Genomic DNA, 22,730 nt, shown 5'->3' on the forward strand with positions numbered 1-22,730 from the left:
CACCACAACTCAGGTTGCTTTCTGCTTTTAGTGCTGATGTTGGGATACTCCAGAAGTCGTTGTCCCAGTCCACAATGTTGCCTTTCACATCACAGCTAAGGTTGGAAAGTGCTTCATGGCTCATTGTGAAATTCCAAAGCCGAAAGTTGTAAATATCCCCATTGAGAGGTCTTATATGATTTCCACCAGAACCCAGAACCAACTTCCCATTGCCAGGAATGACCTTTCCAGAAGTACCTGAACAATGCACTGTTTCATATGTGTTCTTGGCACTAACACCTATAGTGCCTGAGAAGCTATCCCATGCAATACAGAGTTGCTCAAATGCTTCTGTGAAGAACTCTCCATTTGGGCCCGTGTCAAGTACATCATCTAACGTACATTCTGTGTCTGAAATAGATAAGAAGTAGCCCCTTTTTGACTTTCCAAAGCTGAAAAACTCTGTAGATGAAGAATCACCATAGGAGAAAGCCTTCCAGTCAGGGCTATTGCTGCTGTTTTCAGTTGCTTCAAAACACAACGTGAACTGGTTAAGTTCTGGTACTTGAACGGAATTTGCCAGAGTCAAATAATTAACATCCAGGAACTGTGGGATGACAACTTTTTGATTCCTCAATGACACAGCAACTAAAATACAGGAAAAATGTATTTCAGAAAAGACAAAAAGCTTTGCTTAAAATAATTCACTGCATTTTCTCATTTGACAGGTAGGTGGTAACATTGACATCAGCAAGGGCATCTCACATTGTAAATGTAATATGGTATTTCACACCCACAAAATTGTAATCAGTCACTTGAAAAATTGTATTTTTGTTATCTGTTTGTATTCAGCAATGTGGTAGAGCAGTAACTTGAAATTTTCCTCATGGATTTTCCCAAGTGACATGTTTTGCATAGCTGCATTACATTGAAGAAATGAATACCAGATATATTCATCGAAATTGTGCAGCATGCCTTTACCAAGTTATTTTCCAAATAAAGGCCCTTTGTTTTCAAACATTTGTATTTCAGTTGAATAAATCTGTTCATATTTTCCCCAAAAAACCCCTAAATATACGAGAAGCCAAGTATTGTATATTCACAAGCCTGGTGGCAAAATTCTTTCTATCTATAAAATTCTCAAAATGTTCATAGGGAATTACTTCCTAGTGTTCATACATAGGGTTTCAACCCTGTTTAAATGTTATTACTTAATTATTTTTTCAAAAATAAAATCAGCATTTCCTTGTAACTTGGTCACTACAAAAGCATGAAGCTATCTCCTAAAATGCACCTTGTAATGCATTAATACCAAAGACAGGTAAAGAAGGTGGGTTGTGGTTATATGGCAGCACCTGTTCAAATACTCTACCATCTGTACATGGACTGTTGCTACAGCAGGAAGAGTAATGGGCAAACACAAGCCTAATTCTCCAAACTAATTCTCCATTGCCCTTAGTAGCACAATGTACTTCTGGTACAGCACATTGACATTTGACCCTTCTTCATGGTGATGGCAGCTTAAATTATGTAAGGAACATAGGAAGCTGAGTCAAATCTAATATCAACTGGCCCCAGTGTGGTGTAGTGGGTAAGAGCATGGGACTGGGACTCAGACGATCTGGGTTCGAGTCCCCACTCAGCCATGGAGCCAGCTGAGTGACTTTGGGCCCGTCACAGACTCTCAGCCCAACCTACCTCACAGGGTTGTTGTTGTGGGGATAAGATGGAGGAGGAGATGTAAGCTGCCTTGAGCCCTTTGTAGGAAAAAGGCAGGATATAAATTGAATAATAATAGTAATAATAATAATAATAATAATAATAATAATAATAATTGACTAGCAGTAGCTCTCTAGAGTTTCAGACCGGATATTTTCCAGCCCAACCTGAGATGCCAAGGGTTGAACTTGGGTCTTTCTGCATGCAAAACATGTGCTCTACCACTGAGTCAAGCTTCTTCCTTTTCGGCATGGGGGAAAACAATGCTTTGTTCACCTCCTACCTTGTCTGTCTTGTTGACAGACACTTTATTGCCAACAATAAGGCACTTCAAATGTCAGTGATATCAAATGTGACTCAGTGGAGAAATTCAGTAACTGTAAAGTTTAGGAGATTAGGTATACTTAGAAATCTTCATAATACTTAGCATCTTTCTTCAGGACCAGGTGTGCATGGGTTTTTCAGTTGCTTCTCAGCTAATATAAATACAGTACCTAATTCTGGCAGATTTTGTTCTTTCTTTATTCATTAAGGCATTTCTCTTTTTTCAAACCAATTTTAGGCCTTCAACAAGTTTACACACTTAAGTACTTCTTTTGTGCCCCAAAGCAGCAGCAGCAACAACAGCCCAGCTTGTTTCTTTTCAACTTAAAATGTTACCCTAGAAATAGGTTTGTGATTCCTTCAATGGCTAATCTGCATAGCTGGCTTCTACTGCAATCTGGAAGAACCATTTACGGATGGGTTCAATTCAGTTTGGAAATTTGTACGTCTGTCAAAATAAGGTGATTATAATTCTCCAACAGGCTCACTACTCAGAGTCCATCTGTTTGTCCCAGGTCTCAAAAATACTAAGAACAAAACATTTAGTACATTGGCTACAAATCTGAACTCTGTTCAGTTCTATAACAATGGTACCCTGGAGCTACAAGTGACTTGAAACTAGAGCTCATCAAGAGAGAAAGGACAACAATTGCATCAGTAACTGGGAAAAGAACAGAATGCTGGTGTCAGTATTAAGAACAGATTTCCCCCTTGGTTGCCTAATACGTAAGTGTTTTAATCTTTCTGAGGCATCACAGCTGTTACTTCTTTTACTGACTGCTATATACACAAAGAATACATAAATGAAAAATATACAGATATAAAATTGCATTTATAAGGAACTAATTTTGTTTTATCAATGTTAAATTTTAACTTTTTAAATTATTAATATTTCTTAATATTTTCCAAATATGCGTGTTTTTCATATTCAAATATAGGAGTTTTGCTCCCATTTTTATGTATGAGAGGATTCTGAAAACTTGCAAAGGGCAATGGAAAGAAAACTGGCATAGTTCTCCTATCAGGACTAGGTGGCTTACAGTACAGTCCTATTCAGTAAGGAACTGTAAAGACCATAACCCATAAGAAAGGGCCAAAACAGGCATTAATTTAAAGATAACTGAAGGAAGGAACTGAACTGAATTGCAACTGTATACAATCCATGTGTTACATCCTAGGGATGTGCCTAGTGTACACAGTATCCGCAGATGCAATTTCATCTAGTGTTTTTAGTGTTTTGCAGCAATGCAGAGCCACCATTTTTTAAAAAAATAATCCTATCTAAACATTGCAGATATCTTAGCTTCCCATGATTACTTTTCACATGGAAAACCTGAATGTTACTAAAGAACAAGGTCATTTAGTTGTGACTCAACATGCCTATTGTTCTTAGAATGAAGCTGCATCATATATACCCTTAAAAATTGTGACGATTTTTCTGTTATAGCAAAACCTTTAATCTCAGCCCATGAATGAACTGGACTTAAAAGTTACTAGAAACATTCCTTATTAGACATTATCTAACACTGAATCATAGCTGTTGGTATGATCACAGCACAACCACCATGTATGAAATTATAATACTAACTACTGTCCAAATACTTTGAATTCCTATTCTAGCAATGAGCACCAGTTAATATATTAATCTGATCTCTGTGAAGAATATATGTATTTAAATAAATTGTTGTGCTATTGTGTCCTAGCCTGGTGCATATGGACTAGAGAACCTGCTACATACAATGTTTTTCCCACTTCCATAGTCCTATCTACTCTTGTGTTATGAGCACTTTTCATATGCTACACTGAACGTGCCTATGGGGAAGAACGTGACCTGAAGTTGCTGACTCTAGCCTGCACTGATATAGTACTATGAATTGTTCGAAGTACTTCATATAACACTATTACAATTAAGAAAGAAATCCAGCCCTGCTCAGCCCTGCTCAGCAAGCAACATGTCCAACCTCACACAGGATACTCAACCTGAATTTGTCCTCAGATCACCTGTATCACTCCATTCTTCTTTCCCAAAGGAAAGAAAAAACTGGAGGCTAAGAAGGACAGCAGTTTCTTCAAAGAAAGAAAATGCCAAATGAAGTCCCTTCAAGTATTGTTCTGAATGCTGTACTCATCGCTTTGACACCGAACTGGAATCCTTGAGGAAAACCTATTTTTACTGGATATGCAGCATTCTGTCAGCCCATTCCAATTTGTAATCCTTCAAACAACCCTTTAATGTAGGTCTGTATTATTATCCAATGAATGTACATGGGAGAGGGCTCAGGCAGAAAGAATGGCTCCTCTTAGTTTCTCCTAGTAAGTTCATGGCAGAGTTGAGATCTGAAGCAGAAGCCAGTCCTTACAGGCTATGGAACCCAAGTTAGTCCTCTTACTTAATGCAGAATAGCTCTATTAAAATAACCAGACTCCTGTAATTTATAGATTACAGGAGACTTGTAATTAACTAAAGATGTGCTTCTCTTAGCACAGATGTGTATCTTACAAGTACCAACATTTTTAACATATATACTGGAGGCTTATTGGAAGTGACAAGGAAGAAATGTCTATCATATACCTACCTCGAGTGTAACTGGCATTGAAACCTCTCTTCTGGATACTAAAGTCACTTGTAAATGATACAATCATTTCATTCCCAGATGAATTAAATGATAAGCCTCTGGCAGTGATGCCACACAAAGTAACTTGTTTATCTCCAGTTTGTAGTCTTAAAAAATCATAGATGCAGTTGGGAGCTTCTTCAATCTCAAAATCGACAAATGTTATCTGAATGATGAATCCAGAAGGAGCCCTGATAGTCCACTTGCATGCTTGACCATTGGGATAGTCACTAGGGAAGCAGGGAGAGGTAAAAATTCCTGTGGGGTTGGAGAGCACCATACGACAATCAGAGCATCCAAGAGCTATGGAAGAAGCAGAGGGAAAGTAGATATTTAATATAAATGCTTAAAATAATATAATATTATAATTTATAATAATATATAAATTATCACTTAGTGTATAATGGATATTAGGTAGCATTTTTCCATAATTTTGCTAACAGAATTTGCCTCCCTTTACACACAATCACAATGGTGGGTTTCGCTTCTTTGAAGGGCAATTCCACACTCTTTCCTTTTGCATATAAATGACAAAACCCAGTAAAATAAATTTTAAAATAATTCACATTAGGATTTAAAATCAGGCATAAAAACCCTGAATTAGAATATATAAGACCTCAATTTGAAACATACTTACTTGGAAATAATTCCAATTGATTCAATGGGACTTACTTCTGAATACACATACAAAGGATCCCTTTTTGTACCTTACATATATCCAGAAGATGTTACTTGCTAATTTGTTGCAAGAACAGTCAACAATTTCTTAATTTCCATTCTTATAACTAGCTTCAGTTATTTTCTATTTATATCTTGCTTTTCTATTTTAGTAGTCTCAAAATGGCTACTAAAACAAGGTAGAATATCTGATTTAAAAACATTAAATGAAGATTTCAAAATATCTGGCAAATACAAAGTAGAGTTAAAAGGAACAAATGGTGGGCTGAATTCAGGATTTCCTTCCTGTAAATGGAAGAATATACAGAAAGTAAAACTGCCTAATACATGGAAGGGTTTGCCTGCCTACCACATCCTGTACCATAGCTCATCTTAAAAAAAAAAAAAACCCTAAATGCCAGTATATGTTTGTGTGAAACTCTTACCTGTAATTAGGGATAGCCATTTCAACTTTTTGAAGGGAAAAGTGTTTGGGCAAGGGAAAAAGGGGTAAGACTTCTGGGGAGACTTGGACAACCCACAGAGGGCCAAATCTGGTCCCCAGACCAGAGGTTCTGTGCCCTCAGCAGAATGGATAAAAATCAATGGTTTTTTTAAAATCCATTTTTAATTTAAATCAATTTTTTATTTAATTGGATTTTTTAAAATAAAATACTTTCTGAGGAAAAAATCTATTTAAAGATAGTTGTCTGTTTAAGGTACAGTATAGTCCAAAGGTTATTCATCATGAAATAAGGATTAGTTTTTAATTATGTAGCATGAGGCTGCATATTTATGAAATGTTTAAAATTTTTGGTAAGTTAATTCCATGAGTCCATTCACAACAATATTCTCTTCCAGAGATTTCTATAAAATTATTGGGCAGTTTTTCTATATAGATGATATTATCACAGATGCTTGGTTTTAAAGTTCTCAAAACTGTGAATTCGTGTCTGCACAGATCACGTCTCTTCTTCACAACAACATTAAAAAATAAACTTATTGAGTTGAGAAAAAGACCTTAATCCCATTGTTCCTTTGCAAATCTATGTCCACAGAATCATCTCCTTACCTCCTAAGTGCTACATTGTAAAAAGAAAAATCATTAAATAGAAGAAAATTGTTGGGAGTGGAATAGAACCACACAAGAAGCTAAGTGTGAGGAGGGAGGGACAAGCAGCAAAAATGAATCTGAAACCTTTTCAGCAGAATAATACACACATCTTTGGATCTTTTTGTGTATAGCCTGAGTTTAACATATTATTCTTTTCCTGAGGAAGACTTATAATGGCAGGAAGCCATAAAAGAGATCCAGTTTGAGAATATTTTAATGAAGTTCCTCTCTACCTTTGGGTAAGCCAGGCATTTGTGCAAATTATGTAGAAAACCATGATTTAAATCTTACTGAATCAAATTTAAATCAATTAAATCAATTTGATTTAAATCAAATCCACCCTAACCCTCAGATGGCTGAGAGGTCTATTTTGCTTCTAAACTGACTCTCTCAAATAGGGATAGGACCAGTGGGGAACCAGTTCATCAAACCTCTCCATGTTCTGTCTCAATCTTGAGTCTGCCTGACTCCCACTTTTCTATTCCATTTTGTGTTCCAATGGGAGAAGTATGTATCCCGCAATATTCTTGAAGCATGCATCCAAATGTGTACTTCCCCCAAGAAAGTAATCAATTAAAATTTGGTGGCTTTTTAATGTTTATTTTTAAAATGCACATTTTCAAGCATGGATGTAAATTTTGAAATATGTGATTCCCCCTGCCCCATCTGCTCCTGTTCATGTTCCCATTAGAAGGTGCAACTAGAGCAAATTTGAGAAAAAGATGAACCACAACAAAATTCCCATACCCCTAGATGCAAGGGATTGAAAGTTATAAGTTGTATACACTAAAGGTATTGCTAGAGCATTACAAGCAAAATCCAAAAAAGAGACACAGTTTTAAGGTGTGATTTTAAAATTTTCTTTCTTACAATTTCAAAGCATTATTTTCTTATCAGTACAACCATAGACAAATGTTTTAATACAGTTTCATTAAAGTATGGTTAGACCACCATGGGTTGGATTAAATAAGCCACCACAACTCAAACGAAAAAATGCAGTGACCCTTGAAGCATTAAAACCGAATGCCTGGAAATCTTCAAGCAAGTTGTCCAAGCATTCAGCTAAACACTCAAATGCTGCAATGCCACCCCTCCACTTCATTTCATTTGTTACTGAAGGGCAGCTGCACTAAACCACTTTTAAACATTTCTCACTTTTAAAACCCTAGGATGAAACAATCCAAAATAAAGCAAGAGACAGTGCCAAAAGATGAGAAGCCCAGGTTGAAAGGCACTCACCCAGCTACTGGGGAAGACTAAGGGCAAGGACGAACAGCACTGTTGATAATGATGTGACTGAGACTAAAACCAAAAGGCAGTCTAGTGGCTGTCATGCTCTGACACAAAACGAAAACCCAATACTGCACAACACATACAATTGAGGCATGAAAGCTGAGAAGTATGAATCAATGTGAACTAGAAACCATTAAGCAAGCATCCAAGAGGAAATTGATAACACACCAAAAAAGACATGCTGATAACCATACGCTACTCAAATGCAAAAGTGAAAAGCAAAGCTGAATCAAATGTGTGAAAATCTGGCCTGGGGGGTGGAAACAAAGCAGGAAAATGACTCATAGACTTTTGTGAAGTCAACAATCTGTTTATTGCAAATACATACTACAGACAGTTGTACAGACAACTTATACATACTGATATTACCAGATGGCCAGTAGAGAAATGAAACAGATTATGTAACTGAAAGCAGGATATGTGGAATCTGTATTCTTAATGCCAAAGCAAGCCTAGGAGCAGAATGTGGTAGTAACCATGACCTATTAACATTTTTAAAAAATCAAAATTGAGCAGGGCTGTCTAGGATAGGACATCATGGAGAGCACTCACTCATAGGAATGTAGTATGTTGACAGCACATCACTACACAAATATTTCCCAAGAAACAAAATTCACTGGACAGTTTACAGAGGTTAAAAGCTGTCAAAATACAATATTGTAACAAAATGTAAAACCATTTAAACACAACACTCACAGATCCGTGTGTGTGCGTGCACGTGCATGCGTGTATATTAAAACACTCAACAATAAGTAATCCCAGTACCTCTTAAAACTGTTGTCATATGCTGTTAAATACCTGATACTAAAATACCTGGCACCAGAAAATACTTGGGGAGACTGTTCCATAATTAGGGGACTACCACTAAGGAGGCCCTCTTCCTTCTTGCCACCTCTCTTGGATTAGGTACTTGGAGGAAGATCTCAGATGGTGTACACGTAAATTCATACCAGGATTGGCAATCCACCAGTTACTGTATTCTTAATTATACTGTTTGCATGGCTGTCTGACTCTTTTACCTCCAGGGTGATTTAACTGGACTATATTACCCATGATGATGTACAAACTGACATCATCTACAGTCATTAAAATGCGTGTCTCTAGATCAGACAGCACAGTTTCAGACCAATCCCATCATGCCATATAAGGAAAGATATCCAATGTCATTTCCTACAGCACAAAGAAGCCTGTTGTGCCTCCTCCACCTTCTCTGTGCCTTTTTTTTTTGCCAGCAACTACTTCTCATTTCCCAAGATACACTATTTTGTGGGAGCTGGTGAAGGGCAAGTGTGCAAGAATTAAAGGATGTGCCCTTACAACAATTTGAGTTTTTAAGCACCTGCACCTCGTGCCAATTTCATCCTAAAGCCAAATATCATGGCTTTGGGACTGCAGACCCACTCTGTATGCAATGGTTATCTATTCTTTGTTTAGGAAATAAAATCAGTACATTACTTATGGTACTTAACAGTTTAGGTAGCATAAGCTGTTTCAATAGCACCTATCTCTAATACACCATGGCAGGTCTTCATTAGTTAAGACACATCCACTCAGAAAGGTAGATAAATACAAATATCATTTCGTGCAAGTATCCGTCTCATCTGGCTTTTCTGTTCTTCTGTCCCACAGTGCAGAGGAAGCTAATTGGCATGGTTCTAAAGAGAAACATGATCTCACCTGTCTGTCCTAATGATTTGCAAAAACAGATGCAAAACCGAGAATTGTATTGAAGCTAAAAAAGGAGAAGATGAAAAGCAAAGTACATAGTTCCTTCAGCTAGTAAAAGTAATTTCCTTACTACTAGAAACTTCTAGGTTTAAATATTTAATTTAAACTTCCAGCCACAGTTCAGAGGAATTTCTAAATTTAGGATTCTTAACAAGTGGAAGAATGAGGACAACAGAGGTCATACCTGCAGACAAACAGGAGAAGATGCCAAACCACCATGATGCATGTGGCCTGGAATGACTACAGGACAAACAAAACACTTGTCAGTTTACGACACAAACAGAGGACACAAAAACACTTACAGTGTGTCTGGCACATGGAAAGTGGCAAACCTCTTCTCCACTAGGGTTCATTTTTAGAACAGCTGGTGGGAGAGTATAATGTGCTAATCTTCTAATTTCAGAGACTGTGATGGCCATTTTACATTGCTCCAAAAGGGGAAAAATGATTTGCCCCATTCCATTTAATTTTTGAACAGTATTTCCAAAGACACATTCAGTGCTTATGGTAGAATGCCTTATACCCATGTAACAAAGGGACAGCTGTCTTTCAGGGAGATTTTCTCAGTACTAATTGCTTTTAATAATACAAGCTAACGGCCACTCAAACACAGGTGTAGTTTCCAAATAAACAACACTTAAAATCCTCAAGGAACATAAAATGAAAAGGAAGTAAAAAAAAAAAAGGGGAGAGAAGGAAGAAACTTTCATTTTAAAAACATCTGTCATAACTTTTTTGGGAGTTTAAGCTGGACTAAATTTGTGTTTCAGCGTTATATTTATGTGGGGCAGTACACAGGGCCACTGCATTCTTCCCACCCACACCTGGGTCCTTCAGCTGTGCATGCAGGACCCACTACTTGTCTAACATGAATTTAGTACTCCATATAGCAAGTCCTAATTGTATGGTTAGCAGAGCTCTGTCATGGAAACTCTGCTGAACTGTCCCATTTTGGACAAAGGCATTTGCATTCACTGAAAGTTCCTATTCACAGCTCAGCATTCTCATTGTACAAGTGATAAGTCCCACTAGGGCCTGGGCACCATTTGATATGGCTCACAGAGTGCTAATTTAGTACATGTGTACATGAATGTTATACCACTGTATTTCACACTGGTAAAGTGCACAGGTATGTTGTATTTTTTAAAAATAAAGGAACATCAAACTGTAGGATCCCCAACTTTCTGGGTCAATGGGCACATTTGGTATATGAGAATTTTGCAAGTGCTTTCACAAAATGGTTGCCACAGGGGAAGGCTTGCCCATTCAGACACAAAGTACCCAATTTTCCAGAAGGTTAAAAGAGAAGCAACTTGCCCAAGAATCTAAGTACAAGACAGGGGTGGGAGTCTGATCTATAAAACAGAAAGCCACTCTTCTGAACCCGCAGTTTTCTGCTACATCACCCATTTCACAGAGGGTAAACTGATGGGGCTTAGAGATAACCTGACCAAAAATGCTGGGTGGTGATGGGGTGCGTGTGATATTCTGGGAAACAAAGCTGGCTCTAGAGACTAGTTCTTGCTTTATAGCCTGTCAGCTTCCCGGTTGAAAAATAATAATTTTAAAAAATCAAGAGGAATGTGGCACCTGATGGATGCCAAGAGAGTTATCTCCAGGAACCACATTGGAGACCCTACTAATAGGTGGCATGTTCATGTTACTACTTTCTTTTAAACATTTGCCTATGAACAAGATGTTGAGAGCAGGAAGGAAGTAACCCTGATGCTCAGGAAACATGCAACAGGTATGTTGCTTTTGGCAGGGAGCTCACAACCTCCAAGTATATTAACAGTTTATAACTTAAGAAATTGTGTAGGGAAGTTACTTTAAAAAACCCCATAAAGTATGCAACATGGTGCATAAGACTCAAACAATGAAGAACCTTAAAGTTATGGAGGAGCGGCAATCATTTAGTTAGTACTGGAAAAACAAAGTGTAGAAATGTAAAAATCCATTAAGTACTGGTGTGATTTCTAGTGGTATTTAGTATTCTGCATTTTTAATCTTACTTTGTATTTAACTTTCAAGACCTTTATTTGTGTAGTAAGAATTGCCTGTATTTATTATTTCATATTTGATGTATTACACTGAAGTAATAAATAACATAGAGATCAAGTTGTTTTTAGTGAGGTATACTTTCTTATATGCAAATGAAATGTATTTAATAAAAAACAAAAGTCAAAGAATGGCATTTTTCTTAATAGCATTATCTGGAAAATATAGTCCATTTTCCCAGGGACACAAGATACTGGATCACTACAGACAACATGGGATCTCCCTTCACTATGAGTGTGACTCAAGAGAAGACATTTAATTCCTTTAAAATTATTTTTAAGCTTCCTTTAAAGAGAATATCTTGACTATGTACAAGAAATGATTAACAAATGTGCATTCATTCTGCTAATAACACATTTGTTAATTTCAGACAACAGCACTTTAGGAAGCTTTTTTCCAATTGGCTCAAAGGAGAATTAAAACTGACATTCCACACACCCACTTAATGCTGCATCATCTTATCCAGCAATACCTCTCCCTGTACCCAGACTTTCCCTCTCATGTCTAAAGCCCCATACAACAAGGGTTCGCAGCAGTTCATTAAAGCATCTTTCCTTCAGGGTTAGTCTGTTTTATTGCTTCCTGGTGAGCACATATGTGGGTTTAGTGATGAATAGCCTATTAATTGCCCCTTGAATAGCTTAATTCCCTAAAGTCAGTTTCTGCTCTAACAGGGAAACAGAAGCTTTAATTACTTATTTCCTCTCATTATTCAGCCTCCTAGCCTCAACTAATTTGTAGGCACTGCCATATTACTGGGCTACATTGCAGGAGCTGAAAAAGAGCTGGCAAGAGGTCAAGGCAAAGATACAGCAAATGTTCTCAAGAACCAGGATGGCTTCCAGCATGGCTTCTAATAATCCACCATGCATTGGCTTGTGGTGAGTTTTGCATTTCATCATTTTTAAGAGGGCCAGAAAAGGCAATTCTAATTAAGATTTGCTATAACAATTTTTAAAGAGATTGGTGAATATGTATTTATGACATTTCTGTACCAGTCAATAGCCAAAGCATTTTGGATAGCTAAAAGTTGTTTGTAATATGTACTGCTTCTTATGGTGTACACATAATAGCGTTGTCTCACGCTCACCTATTGTCCAAGAGGTTTTCGAACACATTCAAAGTAACAGTACAAAAACCTGGTAATCATATTTACTGGAAGCGAATGAAGGATTCAAGTAGAATGTGCTCATATGTCACAGTGACACATTGCAATAATCAATTAATTAACCTACCTATGAATAGTAGCTAGGTTGATCACGGGTTATCTATTCATTATCGAGCCTATGCTGTGGCAGTGAGGGCGGCGAAGAAGAAATTCTTCTCCACTTCTATTGCCTCCTCACAGTGCCGTCCAGCAAAGCTCTTTTGAGTGGTACATGGGCTGGTTCATCCTGGCCCTAAGAAGGATCCCGTCCCACTCTTGATGGCTCGCTGTGACGACTTTGCCCAGTACTTTAAGGAGAAAATCACTCAGATTCGTCACGTGAACATGGCTCTTTCTGTCTGTTACTGCGTTTTTCTTTTAAGACAAAAGATGTTAATGTATGAGTTGTTTTTTTTCTAAACTAAAACCTCAGTATTCAGGTTTTATTGCAGTGTTGCCACTTTGTGATAAATAAGTGGGTTGGGCACTCGGTCTCTAAAAGATACTCTGTCCAGATTCTGATACTCTGTAGAAACTCTCAAAATGATGGCTGAACATTCAGAAAGGTACCCAGCACATGTCATGCCAAAATGTGCATCAATAAACCCACAGAGTTTATTCCAGTTTATTCATGTATCTAAAAAAAGAAGTATCAGCTACCAGGACCAGCTCCAGTTTAAACTTTTAAACTTTTTTTTTAAGTTTTCAAAAACTTTATCAATGTAACCGGAATATTTTCTCACCCTCCTTATGTCTGCAATCTATAAAGTGTCCTTTAAAATAGAACATACGTAAATCTTTCATTTACTTATCAGACGCTCAGTCCAATGGCAACAAAAGAATGAAATCATTTCATGCCTTTAAACTTATTTTTGCAATATTTATAGCAATGCAAAAATGTTAAAGAACACATTCAAAGTAACAGTTCATTCAGGCCACAAGTGGGCAGGATTTTTTTTAACCTCTTTGTACCATTCCTATTCCAAATGTTACCACATTAATATTTATTTATCTTGGATGTACCTTTATAAGCTGTGTGATTTATGAAAACCTAAAGCTTATATTTGGTTGTTTCCCCTCATTTCTTCTACACAGTAGCACTATCATAACCCGGAAGAATGTAAAGCCTTCATATTTGAGACTGGAAATAGTGCATAGGCCTGCTGAAATCTTTTATACTTCAATGAAAGACAGGATTGTGTTCTCATACAAATTATTCAACAATTGGGGTTTGGCCACTGATGCCAGGAGACAAAAGGAGTATTGTATCTCCAGTCCTATCAGCTTGCTTTACGTCTTCTTTTCCTGATACTTTGTGTCTTGATGAGAACTCGTCCTATGGTTGAACTGGTTGGGACACATAACAGTAAGTGAATCAATCAGGAGACCTCTTCAGAGATTAAGACTAGTGCTCTTTAAGATATCACCCTAGACAGCACAGCAAATAGTTATTCGATGTATTATTGTGCTAACCCAACCTAAATTCTTTGCAGGAAGGAAAATAATCTACTATGATTAACAGTATTATTGTTACTGTGCGGCAAAGCAGGGTTATGGTATTAAACATGATCACCTAAAATCTGCGGGCAGAAATTTGTGTTAATAACAGAGAGAGTTTCAGCTCTTGGGCGGTATAGAAATTAAATAAATAAATAAATAAATACGTTTGTCATAGTACACATTTGTTGCTTTTAAAGACTTGGAAGTGAGAATTGAATACTCAAGACAGGAAATTTTACATGGAAATAACTTGAGGCAAAAAAGGGGGGAAAGACACAGTTCTGCTTCCATTTAAAAATCAAGTCTTTCCCCTAATAATAGTGGAAACAAACTGTGCTTGGCAGACCTAAACATGAAACAGTGTAAATGCGCAAAACCACATTCCAGACCTTCACCCCCCACGGAAGATGTAGTTCTTAAAGTGATTTTGGAATAGAAAGGCAAAGAATGGCTTATTTACAAAAGGGTAACACTTCAGAAACACACCAGCAGCTTTACATATATAAGAAGTACTTGGTTTTCAGCTCACTATTCTTAAGATTCAGTATTTTCTTTTTAGAGTCAATGAGAACTTTTTCAAATTACTAAAATTTAAGTCCAACTATAAAATTTTGTCTTATAACTGGCTACTTTGTCCAGTTTAAAGCAAACTTGGTATCACAAGTAAGTACTAGAGTCTGTTTTCAATTGTCCATTCTCAGAATACATGAAGTACAATAGGATGAGCTACTGAAAACATGCAGAGTGCATTTTTCCATAACACTAAGTATGCCTGGACATCCCACACACATCTGAGATTAAAGGTTAGGGTTTCTGGGACAGAGCATTTGGTTTCCAAGCAGGCTGGAGCCCTAGCACCTCTTGTTTTTCGAAGTTAGTCATGGAGGCAGAAGAACCCTGCTAGTCATTTGCAACTGGAAAACATGCATGTTTCTTTTTCTTTTTTTTTCTGGAAAAGAAATGAAAGGCTAATTATGGTTCCTGTAAACTGAACTCTGGGAAACAGTAATAATATATAAACACAGGACTATGAAGAGAACCCCTCAAATAAGTACCATAGAAAGCTTAACTGAAAACTGTATGTACTCTTATGTTCTAAACATCCAAATTATATGGTTGCTGCAATGGATCAGTGTTAAGGTGAATCACCTGCATGGCATTCCACCTGAAACTGGAACGAAGGGGCAGTGGGCCTATTCATTCACTACATTTCTATAACACCAGTTTCCAAATACTAAAAAAGGTGAAATACATTATATTTGAGTTTCCATAGTTTATGGAAGAATAAAAACAGCTCAATAGGCTGATTAAAGACTTGGTAGTGCAGAAGAGATTTATTGCAGTTGGTCTGTACTGATTTTGGAATATAAAGGGCAAGAAATGGCTAATAGAAATGTAGCATTTCAGAGCCATACCAGCAGCTTCACAGTTATTGGGCAGGCTTGGATGATATTTTAAGTTCAGGGTAACCGTACAGCCATCCTGGCCTTAAAATTGCTGGGGGCTCCAACTGTGCCTAACAGTCAGCTGTCAAAAGTTGGTGCCTTTGGCCACTCTCATCAGTGCCTCTGTCCCATGATCCTGCTGGCACTGGGGTGTGGGTTTGCTCAAAAGAAATCCAACTCTCTTGGCGTTAGCAGGAACACAGGGCTGGCAACCTAGAATGGGCAGGTACAAGGTGTCTCACATTGGGCTTCCAGGTCTAGCATGAGCCAGCCTATTCCATTGTTCAGCCACAGTAACGCTCAGCTGAGCAGACCCATGGTGAGTTGCTGTGGGCAAGGTTGGGGTGGGGACATTTGTCAGAGTCTCTTCTGAAGGAGTCCCAGCCACTTGCACCCATAATCCCTCACCCTTAGTTGGTGCAGCACCCAGGAGTGCCAGGACAGCCAGACAGTGAGGCAAGCTGGCATCTACCATCCACTCCTTTGCAAGTCCTGAGTAGGGTCTGGGAAAAGGGTGCAGTGTTGGTGTGACCCTAGTGAAGTTCTTTCCATGTGATCATACCTAGGAGAGGCAAACTACTCTGTGAGCTCAGCCAGGAAAAGGAGAGAGTCCTCAGAAGAGAGAGGGCCTGTGAACTGGGACTGATTGACTGAGGATGTCCCTCATTTTGCAGTTCCAGCAAGAGGATAACCCTTCAGTATTGGCGTGCGGAAGAAGAGGAACCTGCATGGAGCTTGAGATTTTGGAAGCACCTGGGACTTGTGGGAATTGCTTAATGCCTTTCTCCTGCAAAGACTCTGTGCAACCTTCTCATTTGTATGTCGTATACCCTCTTAGAGAACTGGAATTAAATGGTCATTAAGTGCATGCCACAAACTATTTTGTTTTACTAACAATGCAGATGAGAGACTATTTAATCTTTTTTGTATTTTTCTTGAAGCAATAAAAAAAAAAACTGAATGAACCTGCAGCCAGTTGTCAGGGTTAACAGACAATGACAGCCCTGCTCCCTGCCCCACACACCCTTCCTTAGGGCTGAGAGACGGCATCTTCTTTCCACCGCAAGGAAGGTAAGCAGAATGACTCACCCTTGTCAGCTGGTCTCAGCACTTGACCTTGCTTCTTTCTGAGGAAGTGAGACTGAGTGGCTGATCCATCTGCTCCGTGCACCTCAAACAGTTTGAGGAGGCTTGCGGCAGACCCTGTGGCTTTCCCCAACTGCCTGCAAATGATGGGCAGATGACAGGATTGCTTCTGTTGCTCTGTTTAAAGGAATCTCTGATTTTTTGGCTTGACTGTAGCTTAGCATGATCAGACACACAGGGGCCTTACTAGCCTTCACTGCAAGCCATGGCTACAGGAAGTAAGAGTGTGTGGATGTGTGTGTATGTGTGTGGGGGGGGTGACATGCCAAGTCTGTAAACTGAACCTGGTAATTGTCTATTTTTAGCATGGTTTAGTGTGTTCTGTGATTCTAGCCACTATTTATTCACTCTTCTCTAGGCTCTGTTGAGTCTTGGGCCTGGAGGAGAAAGTGAGTGGTGGCAGTGGCGGCAGCAGCAAAGCCTGGCAGTGTGGAGAATCCAGGGGGCAGAGGGTATGCAAGTGATGAGGGCTGGGCTGCTGGTGAGGGGAGGCCTAGCAGGCCCAGCACACGTGAAGAGGCACAAGGGAGAGGGGAGAACTGCCAGCTGGCCGAGAGGCCTATTTGAGGCCTCATGCCACTGCTGGTGCAGCACCGATGGGTGACGTGCTAAGCTCTGGCCCTGACTGCCTGGGGACTCTTTTCCCCTGGTCGTTTTTAACTTTTTGTTTGTTTTATCTGGGAGAACTAGGCAAGTAGTCAGGGAAGGGTAGTGTAGGACAGATATGGCGGGGGAAGAAGGTAGGACCTGCAAGGGTTACCCGAGGTCAGACCGGGAGATGGCCTTGGCAGAAATCACAGGTGTTGCTGTCTGCTGTGGCACCTGTGACATGTTTGTCCTTTTCTCTCAAGAGAGGCAGGGATACACTTGCCCCAGGTGCAAGCTGGTGTCCCTCCTAGAAGAGGAGGTGAAGAGTCTGAGGGCCAACAGAGCTCTCCAGGCCATCCGGGAGTAGCCTCCTCCATACAAAAGGTTTGGGGAGGGATTGAGCAGGAAACAGCCGGGGAGACATGGAGGCATATCACCCACAGGAAGAGGAGAAGGCCAGCAAGACCCCATCCATCTTCTAGTGTCAACCTGGAGCTGCGAAACAGGTTTTCTCTGCTTGGAGAGCCTGGGGCTGATGAGGACTTGGGGGACCAACCTGTTCAGGATCCCCAATCTGGGGCCAGATGCAGCCAGGGGGCTACTGCAGGAGAGGCAAGGGCCAAGGCACGGCCATCTACTGCCACCAGGAAGAGACAGTGATGGGTGATTATCATCGGGGACTCCCTGCTATGGGGCACTGAGGTGGCAGTGTGCCGCCCTGACCTTGAGGTGAGGCAGGTCTGTTGCCTGCCGGGCACATGCATCCAGCATGTGACAGACATACTAGAACATCTTCTTCCCTTGGGGGGGGGGGGTCACCAGCCGCTTCCCATGTGGGGAAGAATGACACAGCCAGGCAGGGGGTGAGCAGGATCACTCGGGACTTTGTAGCTTTGGGCAAGAAACTTGGGCCTAAAAGCCCAAGTGGCCTTTTCCTCTGTCTTGCCTATCCAGGGACTTGGGCCAGCCAGGGAAAGGAGGGTTGCAGAGTTAGCAAGGCGGGGAGGCAAAGGAGAGCACCTCCATGGATGAGAAGTGGTAAGAGGCATTAGGGGCAAGAGGAACCTCCATAGGAAATGGGCACTGGGACAAGTAGACAAAATAGTATACCCGGAGGAGGAGGCCCATCACGGAAGGATTCTTCACAAGGTTAAGGCTGATTATGAGCTGAGACTTGCAAAGAATATCAGGAGCAACAAAAAAGGCTTCTATCAACATGTGAATAGCAAGAGGAAGGGGAGACTAGCAGTGGGACTGTTTAATAAGGAGGCAGGGGATTCAGTGATTGATATGAGGAAATAGGCACAGATGCTAAATGACTATTTTGCCTCTGTGTTCTCCCAAAGCAAGATGGGGGAGTTCCACATGGGGGATTGGATGAGGCTGGAAATTTAGGGGCACAGATTAGAGTCACCCCCCCAGAAGTCGAGGAGCTCCTCAGGACACTAGACATTACAAATGCGCCAGGCCCTGACAGGTTACACCTGAGGGTACTTAGCGAGTTGGTGGGGGTATTCTCATGTCCGCTGGCCTCCATTTTTGAGGTCTCATGAATGGGTGATTGGAGGATGGTATCAATAGTGTCAGTCTTCAAAAAGGATAGTAGAGGGCACATGAGGAATTACAGGCCGGTTAACCTTATGTCCATTCTGGAAAAGACAAGGGAAAGGCTCATAATAGTGGAGATCTAATAACTCTAAATAGGGAAGGGAGTTTGGTGGCCACACAACACAGCTTCTGCAGTAACAGGTCCTGCCAGATGAATCTTGTGGAATGCTATGACAAGGTTTCTAGGTGGCTAGATGGAGGAGATGTGGTGGATGTGATTCACCCAGATTTCAGCAAGGCCTTTGACAAAGTATTACATGATATCCTGGTTGAGAAATTGAGGAGTTTTGGGATAGATTGATGCACTGATGATGGATTACGGCATGGCTGAGGAACCCAAAACAGAGGGTTACTATTAGTGGGGACTCATCAGGATGGCAGGCGGTGGCAAGCAGGATCCCCCAGGGCTTTGTCCTGGGACTGATCCTGTTCAATCTCTTCAGCAGGACCTGGAAGAGGGGGTGACAAGTCTGCTGATCAAATTAGCAGATGATACTAAAATGGGGGGGGGGGTGGCTACAACTGAGGAGCAGATACTCTGGATCCAAAAGGATCTGGACAATCTATGCAAGTGGGCAGGGGACAACAGGATAGCGTTCAATGCAGGTAAGTGCAAGGACTTGCGCTTGGGGCATAGGAATGGGTGTCATAAGTATAGGTTAGGGACAAGTGGCTGGAGAGCAGCACTTGTGAAAAGGATCTTAGGGTGCTGGTTGACTTCAGGCTAAGCATGATGTAGCAATCAGTGTGATGTGGTGGTCAATACCACCCTAGCACGACTTCTAGATCGAGAGAGGAATTACTGCCACTCTATATGACTGGTGTGTCTGCAGCTGGAATATTGTGTTCAATTCTAGGCCCTTCATTACAAGAGGGATATAGCAAGGTTGGAATTGGTGCAGTGAAGGGCCACAAGGATGGTGGCTGGTTTTCAGGGTAAAGCATATGATATGAGGTGAGGCTGAGGAAACTGGGTCTTTTCAGCCTTGAGAAGAGGAGACTCAGAGGGGACCTATTAGCAACATACAGGTATGTGAGGGGGTGTCATGCAGAGGTGGGTTGTGACCTTTTCTCTCCTGTGGTGGAGGGCAGAACACATTCCAATGGAGCAAAGCTCAGGGAACCAAGATTCAAGGTGGATGTACTTCCTGACAGTTAAGACCCCTAGGGCATGGAATGGGCTTCCATGGGACATGGTTGAAGCGCCATCTGTGAGAGGGTTTAAGGATAGGCTGGACATGCACATGGTAGGCATGCCATAAGTGGAGCCAGGTGGAGACGAAGGTCAGACTAGATGACCTAGGAGACTCCTTCTGACTTGCACTGTTTCTATGTTCCTATTCCCCGCTCCCCATAGATTAACATGGAGTTTACTTGGTAATAAAATGAATCCCTTTGTACAGCACTTTTTGGAAAACAGTTTGTCACATTAGGTAAAGAAGTAGTCCCAGAAAAGGTAGAAGGTATTTGTAGGTTTGAAAGAAGTATGATTTCCCCCCTGCTCACCCCATTTTAAGGGACATCATTCCAAAATTTCTTTTCTTAGGAACTGAAGGGGTGGTGGTGGAAGTGGTTGTCATTTTTAGACTCCCCAATAGCCAACATGCTCTGGGCATTTTACAACAGTACATTAAAACATTACAATGAAATGAGTAGAATGGAGTGTAGTTACCAGGGAGACTTGAGCAATTGGTTCGGTCTGCAACCAGTCAGTAGTCTCCTGCTTCATTCGGGTTCATGTTTACCTGAGAACTGCTAGGCTTCAGTGCTGCTCTTTGACTTACACCTTGCATCACACAAGGGAAAGCACTGCTGAGTTCCTTGTAAGGAGCAGGAGGTCTAGTTATAAAGTTGGCTCAAACTGACAAGGGCCAATTCTCTTGTTTCCCCGACTGCTGAAGCAGTACACTGCTGTTTGACTCTAACCTATTTTGAAAGGTAAGGCAACATTATTTCAAGGAGGAATTCAATCAGAGCTGCATTCAGATTCAAAGAAAATTTCCCCACCCTGCCTTCCCTTTCAGCTGCTGTAGCACAAATGAAACAGGTACAGTCTTTCAGCATTATGAAGGCACAGTTACTGGAAAAATTCAGTGTCTTAAATATCTGCCTGTTATTTAGTATCATGGAACCCCTTTTAAGTGAAGGGGAGAAAAAATGTTTAGGGTCTTTAGTGAGGATCAGCAATGTGAACTGGGAAGATCTTGTATGAGAAAAGTCAGCCTATCTCAAACAGTTCCTTATCAAATCACGCAACTTTTTACTGTTAGGCTAAAACGTTTCAGCTGTTGATGGAGAAGTAAAGGTTTTAAAGCAGGTCAGTGGGGCCTACTCCTGAAAAATAAACAAGCACTTTCACAGACTTCAGCCACAAACACATGCAAACAAATACCAATGACTTTGATTCTGTTTGATTTCATTGGTGGTCTCCACCAGGATTCCAGACTCACTTGCTAGGCTGCTCTCTTAGCAGGGTCACTGAAGGTGGAATGCTCAAGGCTGAGACACCAGACTAAGAAGCATCCACCTTCTTCAAGAGTAATTATCACATCAGCAGAAGAGAATATAACTATAGAAGGATTGCAGAGCAACAATTGTACTGTCTACAATGAAGAAATTGACATTGTGAAAAGATTTTGCATATCTTGACTCAGTTATCAATTCAGATGGAGCACAGCCAAGAAATAAGAAGACTAAGATTTGAAGGGCAGCAATGAAGGAACTAAGAAAGACCATTATCTGCAGGGACATTTCACTGGAGACCATGGCCAAGATCACCCAAACTATTGTATTCCCAGTCATTATGCATGGGTGTGAAAGCTGGGCAGTGAAGCAAGCTGGCAGGAATAATTTTAATACATTTGAAACATGGTGCTTTGAGAATAGCTTGAACCAACAGAACAAAAAACAAATGGATCTTAGATCAAATCAGGCAAAACTTTCCCTAGAAGCCAAAAAGATCAAACTTAAGCTGTCAACTCTGGACATATGAAAAGGCAAGACTCACTGGAGAAGACAATCAAGGCAGTCAAAGAAGAGGAAGAACAACTATGAGATGGATCAATTCCATAAAGGAAGCAACAACCATGAATTTACAAGAGCTGAGCAGGGCTGTCCAAGGACAGGACATTCTGGAGGACATTCATTCATAAGGTTGCCATAAGCAGGTGAGGACTTGACAGCATAGACAGTATCATCATCATCATCATCATCATCATCTCCTTAGAGTATGAAGATGGGTATGATAGAATCATACATGGTCAAACTTGTAAGAGCCAAGTTCACTTGATTAGAGCATTGTAGGCACAGCCTTTAAATGTGATAAAATTCAATTAAGAATAAATATTTCTGTTAGACATGTCATATTATCAGCTTTACATGTACATTCAATCTCCAAAATGCAGGGGAAGTACAATGCGAACAGATGCATTACTTAGGCAACATACACATGCTTTGCATATGTTGTGGTTTGTTCCAGCTTCACCACGATCTTGAGCTAAGTTACAGATTTATCTTTAATAGAAACAAACATATAAGCCTGACTCACAAGTAACACAGATCAAGTCTAAGCAATTCAAGCTAGCATGCAACTTAAGATTACCTTTCCAAATTCCAAATATCCAACACCAGCTGACAGCAGCACAACATTATAACTCGTACTCTCTCCATTCTGTCACCTACAGTGCAATGCCATCCATGCTCAGAAGATCCATTAAGTTTAATGTGACTTACTCCTAGGTAAGTGGGTATGGCATTAGAAACCTCACTTAGTTAATAGGAAATATGCTTTAAAATGCTTTAGCACTGGC

General features: G+C 40.3%; 1 protein-coding gene across 1 annotated transcript in view; it reads right to left on the reverse strand.

The window, feature by feature from the left end:
* ADGRG6 (adhesion G protein-coupled receptor G6) overlaps positions 1–22,730 on the reverse strand; it is a 108,211-nt gene that overhangs the window by 64,825 nt on the left and 20,656 nt on the right. The window contains exons 2-3 of the mRNA XM_044423491.1: positions 4,599–4,940; positions 4–627 (exon numbers count right to left, since the gene is read on the reverse strand). Of these exons, the coding sequence (XP_044279426.1) occupies positions 4–627; positions 4,599–4,917 (943 nt within the window). The 5' untranslated portion in view covers positions 4,918–4,940. The remainder of the gene's footprint in view (positions 1–3; positions 628–4,598; positions 4,941–22,730) is intronic.

The sequence above is a fragment of the Varanus komodoensis genome, unplaced genomic scaffold (assembly GCF_004798865.1).
Source record: "Varanus komodoensis strain SLA01 unplaced genomic scaffold, ASM479886v1 scaffold1, whole genome shotgun sequence".
In the NCBI taxonomy this organism is placed as follows: domain Eukaryota; kingdom Metazoa; phylum Chordata; class Lepidosauria; order Squamata; family Varanidae; genus Varanus; species Varanus komodoensis.